The sequence below is a fragment of the Castanea sativa genome, chromosome 2 (genome assembly GCF_040712315.1).
Source record: "Castanea sativa cultivar Marrone di Chiusa Pesio chromosome 2, ASM4071231v1".
NCBI classification, from domain to species: Eukaryota; Viridiplantae; Streptophyta; class Magnoliopsida; order Fagales; family Fagaceae; genus Castanea; species Castanea sativa.
Window position 1 is genome coordinate 28789616 of NC_134014.1, and position 13004 is coordinate 28802619.

A 13004-nucleotide genomic window follows, 5' to 3' on the forward strand; every position below is an offset into this window, starting at 1 on the left:
CTCCTTTTCTTTTCTTTTCGTTTTCTTTTTCAATACTTGCTTCTTTGTTGTGATTCTTTCCTAGAGGTTACTATTACTCTGTTCGTGATCCCCCTTTTGTGCATGGCAAGGGTCCTTTATATAATGTCTGTCACGGCTGGCTTTTACTATTTTAGCCTTTAACCACCTTTGTCTGGTATGGGTGTCCTTACCGACTATTACTGATTAGTCAGTTACCCAGCCAGCACCACTTACCTGTGCTGGCCATGCCACTCCACATCACTAGACGAAGAAGACTATTTTGTTTGTTTGTTTGCCGTGACATTTTTACCTGCCACGACGTGGGTGCTTTCTCTCTCCATCCCTTATGACATGCACCTAGTGGTTCCAACTCATCATTGCTCATTTTGGGTGGTATGTCATCCCAGCAGGACATTTTCCCCAAAAAAGCCTAAGCAGGAACCGCAGAATAGGTTTTCCATTCTCCCCACCGCCAGACCATGCCCTCTTACCTCTAATCATGACCCACCACTTCCTGTATTGGCTGAGTACAAGCTGGTGGTGTCTGGCCCTTGCGCGTGCTTCACTTCTATGTTTGTCCAAAACTTGTCTGCTGCTCATGCATTCGCCGTGGTCTGAAGGTCCGTTTGCACATTCTGCAGGCCATTCTTGACTTCTTACAGAGTGAGCTGTTTTCCTGTTTTCTCATTCTTTATTGGCTTGCTCCTTTTAGGAGCTGGACTTTGCTTGATTGTTGGCTTTCCTTCCTTCAGGCCATTCTTTTGCTTCTTCATGCAGTCTTGCTATCATTTCCTACCGCATCACTTTGCTATTTCTACTGTGATGTTATTTAACCCAAACCTGCTGGGCCTCTTTGGGCCTGCTACTCATTTCTTTTTTTTGTTGACCCAGTATGACCATCGGGCTTTTTACTACATTACTTGCGGACTCCTGTGTCCCATTTATTTATTTTTAGGCATCTTTGGCCCACTTACTTTCCTTGGGCATCCTCGGCCCTTTCTAATTCTGTGTCCCCGTGGGTTTTTACTAACTTCTTGGGACTTCCCCAGCCCAATTACTCTATTCTTCATCCTTGGGGCTTATGGACCTTCCATTAACTCCTTACTTTCTTTACTTGCATTACTTCGGGCTTGCTGTGGCCTATTTTCACTTTTCTACATCACACACTGCCCATGGGTTTGCTACTTTTCTTTTTCCGGGCCTTTTTAGGCCTGTTTGCTTCCTCAAAGTCCATTTGTTTGTTTTATGGACCTATGATCCATTATTCTTGCCACTTGGGCTTAATGACTTTTCTATCCAATTACTAACTCTCTTTGCCCATGTTGTTGGGCTTCTTCTTCCTATTGGGCTTCCCAAAATAAGCATCAACATTTAACTCTTTGAGCATATGAAATGCTCTTGCGGTTCATATGTGAATAAAGACTTCCTATTAGGAGTGAATGACAATGTAACGTTCTACTTTGAGTCTTTGACTCATGGCCTTATTTATCATAAGAATTTCATCCTTCTCTATCTCTCCTATTTTCATGTTCTTCCATTTTAAAACCTATCATCATGGACAAACCAATTGCAATAAAATAAAGTAAATAATTACATTTTTTTTACCTGAAATTCTGTAGTACACAAGTACAAAATTACAAAAAGAATGCCGAAGAAGATGAATAAAAAAACTATTCACACATGAACCTCACTCCTATACAACAAACAATAACTTCTTAGGAGAGATGAAGGGGGAAAAAAAACAAAAAACAAAAAACAAAACAAATAGGGTAAGAAAACAATGGCATCTCTTATGCCTTTTTCATTGTCTTGCTTTGATCCCATTTGGTCCTTAATTCCTTATTTTTGCCTAAATAAAACCAGATATAACAACAATTGCAATTGCCTTAATAACCTAAAAATAGTTATAATAAAATGTTTATTATTCCAAATCCTTTTCTTTCAATTTCCTTGACAAATAAATCAAAATCATATACAACAACCAAAATCGTATGAGCAATAAAATGATTTTTTTTAAAAGAAAAAGAAACAACACTAAGAGAATTATCTTGTAGGAAAGGACTACTCCTTTCCTTCATAGAAAAAGAGAGATGCTTTTTTTTTTTTTTTTAAGATTAAACGGGAGGAAGAGATGCATTTATTTTTGTTTGATTTTGGCAACTGGCTTGTCATTCAATAGGAATAAAGAGAAATAGAAGTGCCTAATTTTAAGGAATATGGATAAGGGGTTGTCATTGAATTAAAACAAGGTAGCTAAAAAAAATAAAGTGAGATAGATCATAGAGTGGGGAAAAAAAAAAAAAAAAGCTTTGACTAATGTGAGAGAAAGAGAGAGATAAACAATATTTTTTTTAAAATACTATTTGAAACTATCTAAAAAATGCGGTTTTATTTTTAAAAATTGCATTTAATAAAGAAGAATTTTTAAAATTTATCTAAAATTTAGAAGTTTTTAAATTAGTAATTTTACATTTCTAATCCTATTATTTAAACTTTCTAAACTAATGAATTTGAAGGTATTCTGGTTCACCAAATTGTGAAACTCGAACAAGAGAATCGTGTTATTAGTAGTATAGATAGATTAAGCGGTTAGCTCCAATTCACTGGAGCCAACATGATATAGACACTTGTTCATATCGTGTTGGCTCCAATGCACTAGAGCTAACTTTTACCCTAGGTCTTGCTGTCAAAATAAATTAGAATAATTAGTATAGAATTAGTGCTTCACATATAATATCAACATATACACTTATGATGATTGATACGAAGTCACGTACGCTTCTAATTATTGATATGAAGCCCTTTTGTTATGTTATGCTGGAAGTTGTGAGGCATTGTTTTATACAAAATACACAAGTGCCCATGCTTCAGAATTCTTCAAATAAAATCAATTGGTGTGGGGAGTAATGCTATGGACATAACTACTAAGATGATAAGTTGTGATATGAACAATAACCTATCAGTAATATCCCTTTTATTGAACACCAACATGCCATATCATTGTTATCAGTTGTGGGAAAAAAATTACGAAAAAATTTATTTTAATGGACTTATTGTTGTTGGAGATCAGTAGCAACTGTGTTTAAAACACTTGTGCATATGGTGGCATCATTACCAAAAGGGAAAAACCAATTACACACTTGTGTGCATCCACACAATTGTTAAGCACAAGAAAAGCAGCCACTGACTGGCCTCTAGTGATTTATTACTGTTGCTATCATACAAATTTGAATTCTTTGGAATGATATGAGTAGTATAAGACCACCCTCCTTGTCTCCCAATGTTTCGAGTAAAGATAAATGCAACATGCAAAACTTATGAATGAAATATTTCCACCGAGAGTCTTGTAACTTATCTGATATTTTCTGGTGTTTTCAACAGAGATATCCACAATTCAAATCTCTCAATCCCCAATTATTGATTTATCAAAATAAAAATATATGTTGTAGTATTTTCTTTTATCTTTGTGTTTGCTTATCATAAGTAAACACTAAAAATACTGTCTCACAGTCTAACCTTAATTAGTTTTCTATAATTTATGTACATTATTTTGACATTTATTGTTACCATGGTTCCACATCTGCTCCATCCACATCATCAAGAAAAGCAGAATCTGCTGTCCAAAAAGCCTCATTTGCCAATTGGCCTGATTTGCTCTCATCATTATCATCATCATCAATACCATCCAAATCTATATCTTCAAACTCGAACAAATCATCCAATTCATCATCATGATCATCATCATTGTTATCAACCTCATAATCATCGTCATCACCATTATTAGAGTTAGCAATGACATAGTTATACTTCCAAGCCCTTCTCTTCTCTCGTCTCATCCTCTTCCCTTCCCTAACCAACTCCATCAACTTATCTTTTATTACCAGAGTCTCATCCTTCTCCAATAGAGTACCTTTCTCATCAAACCCCTCCACCAAAAACACAGAGTGCCTCTCCCCTTTCAAACTCACATAAAATAATTCCGGGTGCCTCACAATCATTCCCCTTAACTTGTGGGGCAGCCCAAACTCCTTCCTGAAATGTGTCAAGTGGTCAATTAAAGTTCTCTTTTCAACCATCATCCCCAACACCTCTCTCACCACCCCACAACCTCTTTTCTCTGCTTCAATGGACTCTTGAGTCAATGCCTCCACAGGAGTATTATAAGGGCACACATCTGGCATTTCACCAAACCTGAGCAGAAAATCCCGGTGACGTCTCTTCAAGTTCAGTCCCTTTCGGAGTCTCAACTGTTTAAATTTCAAAGGCCTGTCTACTATCAGCCCATGTGAATGAACTTCAGGAGAGGGTAAAGGTTTCGCTAGGTGCAGGTCCCAAGACACAAGCTCTAGTGCACGGCCATAGGAGGTATCCACAGTTTTAAATTTCTCAGGGTGATCATTGCAAAGACGAGAGCGGAAATTAGGGGGAAGGCCAAGATCTGGAGCAACATGAACCAACTTTGACAGAAGGAGCCGATGGTGAGAAGAGAGCATGAGAAGTTTCTGGAGTTTGGATGCCAAAGTCATTGAGATGGCTGATTTGAGATTTAATTCCTGGGTGGCAAGGGCTGCTGCAGCCGGGGTTAGACGAACACAAAGTTGAGAATATGATTTGGTTGCATTGAACGGTGTAGGTGGCCTTGGAACTGCAAAGACTTCAAAAATTAAAGGATAACGATGGATCATGGATAGGATTGAGCGAGGCTTTGAAAGGGTAAGGTAGGATCGACATTTTGAAAGAACGTGGAGTGGCAAAAAGTGTTTTGATTTAGAAAGAAGCAGTGTTTTCAGCTTTTGAACAAACCGAATCTTGTTTTGCTTCACAACATTCCTGTCTAGTGAAGGGCTCCGGACAATTTTGATAGATGAGCATGAGATAGAAATAGATGGGTTTCTGGATTTCTTACTGTTTTGGTAATTTTGGTTAATGTTACAACGTAACCAAGTAGGATTCTTAGGGAGGAAACTGGAACTGAGAAAAGAGATTGGCCAATCCCCTTGGGATGTGAAGGGCAGGGACAATGACATTTTCCAATTTGTAGCAATCACTAGCTTTAAAGCCTACACCACGAAAAGGGGTAAAAATTGGCCTGAGATTACATAATATAATACCATCAGTCTCACTTTTCTCTATTTGATGATAAAGTAAAATTATTCCTCAAAAGGGCTGCTGCTGAGCAGGTTCAAGCAAAACTCTCTCTAATAAGCACAACTAATCAAGGGGTATGGTTGTGTAGTTGATGATGATATCAGCTTCATCTACAACACATATAATGCACAAACTGGGAGCTGGGTTTTGCTGCAGAATTCCTTACCATCTGCAGGGAGACATTTGATGCCATAAATCAAAAAAAGTATTTCTATGTTAAAAAATGCTTAATTCATGTGGAAATATGGAATGGTTTCAGACATATCCGTAGACTACTTTTCTAAATCACACAAAATGTGGCCTAAGAGAGAGAGAATGAAATACACTGCAATAAAAAAAAATTATATGCAATTAAAAGCATGTCATCATAAAGGTAACTTCATGATAAAGAAAATGGGATGAAATGATTCTATAAGATAAATTACCCCTCAATGCTTCTTGAGTGGAAATTAATCCTCAAACTGCGTTTGGCAAAGAACTAAGTCTAAATAGGCATTTGAGAGGATATATTCTGTGATTATAAAGAAAATACCTTGGGCATTACCTTGTCAAAGCATGATAACTATTCAATAAAGACCTCAAGCACCAAAAATAGTAATAATAATACTGCTACAAACAACTTTTTTCACAACATAATTCCTCAAGTGGTTGACTGTGAGTGGTAGAGAGCAATTGTGAAATTTGTTGTGAAAAAGGAAGACTCTATAGCATTAAATATGCTACAAAACACATCAAATAGGTTTGTGTACAATTAACTAGATTGAATATTTAAGGGTGGTTTACTTGTCATGTCCGATAGAAATTGAATGAATTCATCGAGATTCATGACTTGAGTTTTGAGTCCATTATCTTAAATGTGTCTACTGATAAAAATGTAGCTACCACCAAAAAGTAACGACATGGGTTTGTCTTGTTATTTCATAAAACAGTCACAACATTCTCAAGCGTTTAGAATTAGAAGAGGCAATTGCTGCCATTTCTAGCTAGGATGGCCTTATTCAAGACAATGCATCTGGGCATAAAATGCTTCTACATTCCAAATCCAAATGGGGGCAATTAAATTATACTTGATGAAAAGATTGGATATTATAACACTGATTAAAACATCAGGAACAGAGAAACATAAAAATTGAAAAGCAAAATCACATAGACATTATGACGAACATGTGGGGGGCACGCTAGAAAAGTCAGTGTTTAACCCAAAAATGAAAGAATGAGAGAAAGTTGGTTAAAGATGAAGAAGCATCCTAGTCCTTGAGGATTGGTTCTATCATCTATCAAAAGAAAGAAAGGTGCATGCATGGAAGTAACTAATCAAACTTACCTGAAGACTTTGGGCCTTCTTTGAGAAAATATAAATAGAAAGAAAGAAATGTGTTTGTGTTACCAGTTGATGACAAGCGACAAGCGAGAGAGATGGCTCGGGCTCAGCTGGGTTTTTATATTCTAAATTAATAAGAAGCTACGAAAGAAGTAGTAGGACTGGTGCTAGCCTATATTACTACTAGTGGTGGAGAGCACTGGGCAGGGGATGATAAAGGATGAGGATCCCGTGGAATTCACCCTAATCCTTCACAATTTTTTTTTTTTACTTCTCACCTTTTTAATTTTTACTTTTTACTTCTCTTCATTTTTTTTCTCAACGTTTTTAAATCAATAATTAGAATTGAAAATTGCTTTTTGTAACTATCAATCCCAACTATTCATAGAAATTGCATAAGCCTAATCTCAATCCAAATAATAAATATGTTGAGATCAAATTTGTTAGGCATAACTTCTTCTTTTTTTAACTACAATACAAAACTAATTTTTTAAGTTTCACTTTTTACTATTTCAGTTCTCTAAATTTTTATTTTGTAATTTCAATCTGCTAAGTTTAAGTTTTAGCAATTCAGTCATTCATTAGAATTCTGTTAAGTGCTGTTATTTACTAATTTTGGATTTTTTTTTAATAAAAAAAAACTACTAAGGGCTCAGGGGACGATGTCGTTCCCTGGCCACTGAAAGTCAAAAACTATCTCCACCCCCACTGATACCCTAAATTGATTAAATTGAGAAATTTGGAGAGAGAGAGAGAGAGAGAGAGTGAGATCGACAGGGGGAGAGAAAGACTGGGAGTGGGAGTGGGAGAGGGAGAGACCGAGAGAGAAAGAGAAGTGAGGACTCTAAAATCAATTCTTGAAGAGATCTTCTTGATGATTTGAAACAATAATGGGATAACCGTGATAATAAGCGTAGTGGATTGGTGTGAACCCCTCTGTTCATGCAATTGTATTATCTGATTGATTTTGTTGTTTACAGGCAAATCCAAAGAGTCTCGATTTCAAACATAAGGTTGGTCGGCATTCACTCTATGGCTTACTGATGCACCAAGTTGGGTTTTGTCAGAACTTGATACAGTGGAATTTGATGCGTAAACTAAAAAATCAAAACAAGTTGAAGCAGCATAGAGGAGAACGGAGACTTTTGGCTGGGCAAGAATACAGAAAAATAATCACTTGCTTAAAAAGAATAAAAGTAATAGTATATATCTCTTTATCATTCTTTCAATGTTTCCATAAAAAAATTATTAATTTGAGAGTTTATTTGGTAAGTAAACTGCAGCACTTAACATAATAACAACAAATGACTAAATTGACGCAACTTGAAACATAACGCTCTGTTTGTTTCAACAATGATATTTTTTAGAAAAATGAGTCATCTTTTAAGAAGCATTTTCTATAAAACTATCTCATTTTTCATAAAACTATCTCATTTTCCAATGTTTGGTAGCAACTTTAAATGAGTTGAAAAACAAACTACTAACTTCCTTTATTTAGTTTACTATGAGATAGAGTTGTTTTCCAAAAAAATTTAATGGAAAATAATCTCTAAAAATAAGTCATACTTTTTATATTGACTAAAGATAGTTTTCCTTTGACTCATATTTTTTTTTTATGCTATCAAACACTGGAAAACAAAGAAAACTATCTTTATACAAGATTTTCCATTGAAACAAACGGAGCGTTAGATGACTGAAATAGTAAAACTGAAACTTAGAGTATTGAAATAACAAAATGTGAAACTTAAGAGTTTGTTTTACATTTTAGCCTTTTGTGGTGGGCCTTTTTCAAATGTTGAGCTGGGCTGCCTCCTGCTGCTTTAAGGCCCAAGTATTTTGGGTAGGAGAGTCAAGACCAATCTAATTGCAACTTACTTTGGTCTGGCTTATGTACAAACTATGCCCCTTTTTTTTTATAGAAACTATGATCACATGCCCATGGCAGGTGTAGCTGTTACAACAGAGCTATGACAGAAAAGAAAAGAAATGCGTTTGCTGTTAGACAAGGTAAATAAAGGATCCTTAACTAGAATAGAGAAATCAACAAAAAACACATCATAAATAGAACGGTAGAAACAATAAGGGAAATAATAATGGTAATTAAATAAATAAATAAAAAAAAAAACGGAAAATCTGCCATGTTAAGTTGTGATACGAGACCATGACCAAGACCAAGGAGGAAACCACTCCCTCAATGTGAATAACCTCTTCAGAAGATCCTATTGTAGAAATTATTCACTTTGAGGGAACGAGTTTGAATGGCTTGTGCCCAGAAGAATCATATTTCCTCAATAGAGAGTAGGCCTTTAGAATGAGAGAAGGGATTAGCCTACTAGTGTATGTCTGCCGGACTACACTCTCTGTTCTTCCTTATTCTCTTATTCTCGTTTTTCTTTTCTTTCTTATTGTTTACTCGTGTAGTGTTATGGTGATGGTGATACTGTGATTCTCTTCTGGTGATTGCTACTATTATGATTATGTTTTTCCCTCCCCTTCTGTGCATAGCAAGAGCCCTATATATACTGCCTGCTATGATTGATTTTTACCCTTTTAGCCTTTAACTGCTTTTTCTGAATCTGGGTGTCCTTCCTTACCACTCACTGGTTTGTCAGCTACCTAGCTACCACTACTTACTTGTGCTAGCTGTGCCGCTACCCATTACTAGACAACGAAAACTCTTTTGTTTACTTGCTTATCATGGCATTCTTATCCACAATAGCGTGGGTATTCTCTTTTATTATCTCTCATGATATGAACCTAGTGGTTCTAACTCATCTTCCCTTTTTTGGGTGGTATGTCATCTTAGCAAGACATTTCTCCCAAAAGAATTTGAGCAGGAACCCCAGAATAGGTTTTTTCCTTTTCCTTATCGCCAGACCATACCCCCTCTTACCTTTGACCTATGACCCACCACCCCTATATTGGTTAGGTACAGGTTGGTAGTGCTTGGGCTTTACGCGTGCTCCTCTTCTATGTACATCAAAAGCTTGTCTACTGCTCATGCGTTTGCTATGGTCTGGTGGTTCATCTGTGCATTCTACTGCTCATCCTTAACCTCTTATGGCATGAACTGTCTTCTAATTTTCCATTCTTTATTGGCTTGCTCCTTTCAAGGGCTGGGCCTTGCTTGATTGTGGGTTCTCCCCTCTTGAGCCCATTCTTTACTCCTTCCGTAATCTTGTTGTCATTCTTGCCATACTACTCTGCCATTCCTACTGTGGTGTTATTTGACCCGCGCTCGCTAGGCCTTATTTGGGCCTGCTGTACATTCTTTTCCCAATTGATTTCAATGACCCAGTATGATAATTGGATTCATACTCATGCTACTTTGGGCTTCCTGGACCCATTACGTTGTTTGTGGACTCCTTTAGCCTATTTCTTCCTTGTTGGGCATCCTCGGCCCATTTTCCTTCCTTGGGCGTCCTTGGCTCATTTCCAACTCTATATTCCCATGGGCTTTTACTAACTTCTTTTGGACTTTCCTAACCCAATTACTACATCCTTCATCCTTGGGGTTCATGGACTTTCCATAAACCCCCTTACTTTCTTACTTCATTACTTCAGGCTTGCTGTGACCCATTTTCACTTTTCTACATCACATAATGCCTTTGGGTTTACTGCTTCTTCCTTTGGGCTCCCGTTGGCTCATTTGCTTTTCCAAGGCCCATTTGTTTACTTTATGGGCCTAAGACTCATCATTCTTACCGTTTAGGCTTGATGAGTTTCTTTTTCTCAATCCATTAACTCTCCTCCTGCTCGTATAGTTGGGCTTCTTCTTACTGCCAGGCTTTTCCAAAATGAGCATCAATACCTTTTTTTTAATCATAAAGTCACAATTTCAGTTTTATAAATATGTTTTCAACTCATGATTTTAGTTCAACTTTTGCTACGAGCCAACTAAAGCACAAATGCGATGGTTAATACCCACAAACTCTCTCTCTCTCTCTTCATAACATTCTTTTTTGATTAAGGTTTTATAAAAATCCTCAGTTTCTGTTGTAGGTGGTTGTTTGCGTCAGATTTATTTATTTATTTTTAAATGGCCATCAATTATTAAAATGACCAATTTCTACAGTTTCTTTAAATATAGCTAAAATAAAAGGTAGAAATTAAATGTAGAGTATTATGTCTGATAAATAAAGATTAAAATAAATATGTAAATAATATATAAATATAATGTTGTGACTACAGTTTCTTTAAATATAATAAATAAAGAATAAAATAAATATTTAAATAATATTAGTATTAAGTCTGATGTAGGCATATTAAATGAGCACACTAAAATAAAAATATGTGGAGGTTTTGGGCGGTAATGTAGCTAAAAGTGTGTAGAGGTTAATGTGAATGCTAAATGATTTAAAGCTAAATATATAAAATGAGTATATAAACTCTTCTAAAAATAAATCAAATATATAAATTAGGGCTATTTAAAAAAAAAAAAACTCATTAAACCATTCTGTCCATGCTAACCAATAGACAATAAATATTACTTTTGGTTGGTTCTTGTGAGAAATTGCGACTTTGGACCCAAGTCGTGACTATCTATAATATATAAAAAATTGTAATTGATTGACTTTTGATCGACTTTGTAAGCGCACGATTGTACCCGGACCCAAAAGCAAGTGATGGGCTCAGGCCCAATGAGCCTTATACAATGAAATTTGTAGAGTATGGGTTTGAAACCTAGGTTTGGGGTATTGGAAGTTGACTAACAGGCTAGAATGCCACAATCTATGCAAATGATAAATAAATATAACAAAGAAACCTCCTCGAACGTAAGCCGAGGACGAGTTGTATATTCCTTCTCTTTCTATGTCAAAGATTACAATTCTTAGTTATTTTTTTAACTAAAAAACCGCCCCCTCTCCTTTCCTCTCTCGTCCTCCTATATACTTCTTCTTCTTCTTCTTCTTCCCTGTTTTATCCACGTGTCATACAAATCTTACCCCTAGATACTTGTCCCATCCACCACCTTCTTGAAGTCTTCAAATAATAGCAGGAAGGTTGAATTCTACTGTTTAGAGGTCATTTCCCCATTAATGCGGCCAGCGAGATAGATGCAGGTTCTTTAATACGGTGGTAGCAGCTTTTCCCTCAGATATTTCTCATATGTTTCTGCTTCTAAAGGGTGCTTGGATCACACCTTTACCCAATAGATCTTCCAAAATTCTACCTTTAAACCGTTTAGTAAGTCCTAGAGCCTTTGCTGGGCCTGTCCGAGGAGATACTCCTCCTCAGACAACTCCTCGGATCACTATAGTGCGGACTGACCTGTGGGCCTAGAGACCCTGATTGAACAGATTTGTACCAACTAATCAAGCTCAAAGCCCAAACATTTATTCAAGAGCTTTTACCCCCTCATAATAGCCCCTCAAAACTTTATTTTTCCCCTCCCATCCGAGGAGAGAAATAGAGTTTTGAACCGAACAACATACCTTCCACACACTTTGTAAACCGTCACACGTGTAGGGGTCCTTTCGTTCCCTGAAAACGTCTCTGACGCTTCGAAACTCGGAACGCGCGCATTTATGACTGCAAGTTACATCCTGTTCCCCACGTTCAACGGTGGGATACGCATCCAACGGCCCAGATTGGCTCCGAAAATTTGAGCAGGAGAATTTCAATTTCGAGGCCGCCTCCCACACGTCAAAATGCCTGGGAACCCGTACCTTCATTCATTCTTTCAGAAATCAATCGCATCTAAGTGTCAATCATTACCTTTTCTCTCCAGAAGCTCGTGAAGAACCGCATAACCAACTCCCGTAAGTTTTCACTTTTCTTATTATTCATTCCTTCTCGGCTTCTGTCCTCAGCCACCATTTAAACCCCTTTACTTCTTTAAACTTTGATTTTCGTTCTCACCAAATGGGTAGATTTAAGTGTTTAGTAGATACTGACGCCAGTATGGAGGGTTTTAGGGCCAAATACCAAATTCTTGGTGACGTAGGCTTAAGATATTGCCCAGTAGAAGCTGTAGGTAATGCTAGGAGAGAGGGAGAAGTCATCATTTCCATGATCGCCTTCATAGAAGGTGGGATGACCCTCCCCATGAAAAACGTGACCAATGAATACCTCCGCAACCATAGGTTATGCCCAGACCAATGCACACCAAACGTGTTTAGAGTCTTAGGTTGTGTCGATGCTCTGAACGAGCTAATGGGTCTGAACCTCACATGGCACGACGTTGTCTATATGTACGAGTGTCATAAATTTAAAAATGTAGGATATTAAATTAAATCCAGGTCTAGCATCGTTAGGCTGATTTCCTGTCTTCCCAAATCCAACAAAGGCATGAAAGACGCTATCTCATCGCCTTGGGAAACTGGTCTGACGGTCCTCACTGCCCAGTCGAATGGGGAGAGCCAGGTGTGACTCTTTAGGAGTTAGATTTCCTAACCCATGATTCAATCCCGTTACCTTTACCGCTTTTAATTTTATTGCACATTATTGCTTTTTGCCTTGACGTTTATCACTAGTTTGACCATGATCGTCTTCTCGGATGTTTCTTCTCACAGATAAACAACACGTATGCCCA

General features: G+C 37.1%; 1 protein-coding gene across 2 annotated transcripts; it reads right to left on the bottom strand.

Annotated features, from left to right (window-relative positions):
* Positions 1-3386: 3386 nt before the first annotated feature.
* LOC142623511 (protein WHAT'S THIS FACTOR 1, chloroplastic) lies at positions 3387-6655 on the bottom strand. 2 transcript variants are annotated; one of them, XM_075796952.1, is made up of 2 exons: positions 6536-6655; positions 3387-5317 (listed from the first exon to the last, which is right to left on the bottom strand). In XM_075796952.1, exon 2 carries the CDS (start codon positions 5025-5027, stop codon positions 3564-3566), a length of 1464 nt encoding a protein of 487 aa, XP_075653067.1. In that variant the 5' UTR covers positions 5028-5317; positions 6536-6655; the 3' UTR covers positions 3387-3563. The 2 variants fall into 2 exon arrangements, with proteins under 2 accessions (XP_075653067.1, XP_075653066.1); XM_075796951.1 differs by having other exon boundaries at positions 6473-6651.
* Between the last annotated feature and the right edge of the window lie 6349 nt (positions 6656-13004).

What these genes read in the sequence shown, in the direction of transcription:
- LOC142623511 (XM_075796952.1), bottom strand. Translation starts at nt 5,027, where the DNA reads ATGTCATTGTCCCTGCCCTTCACATCCCAAGGGGATTGGCCAATCTCT.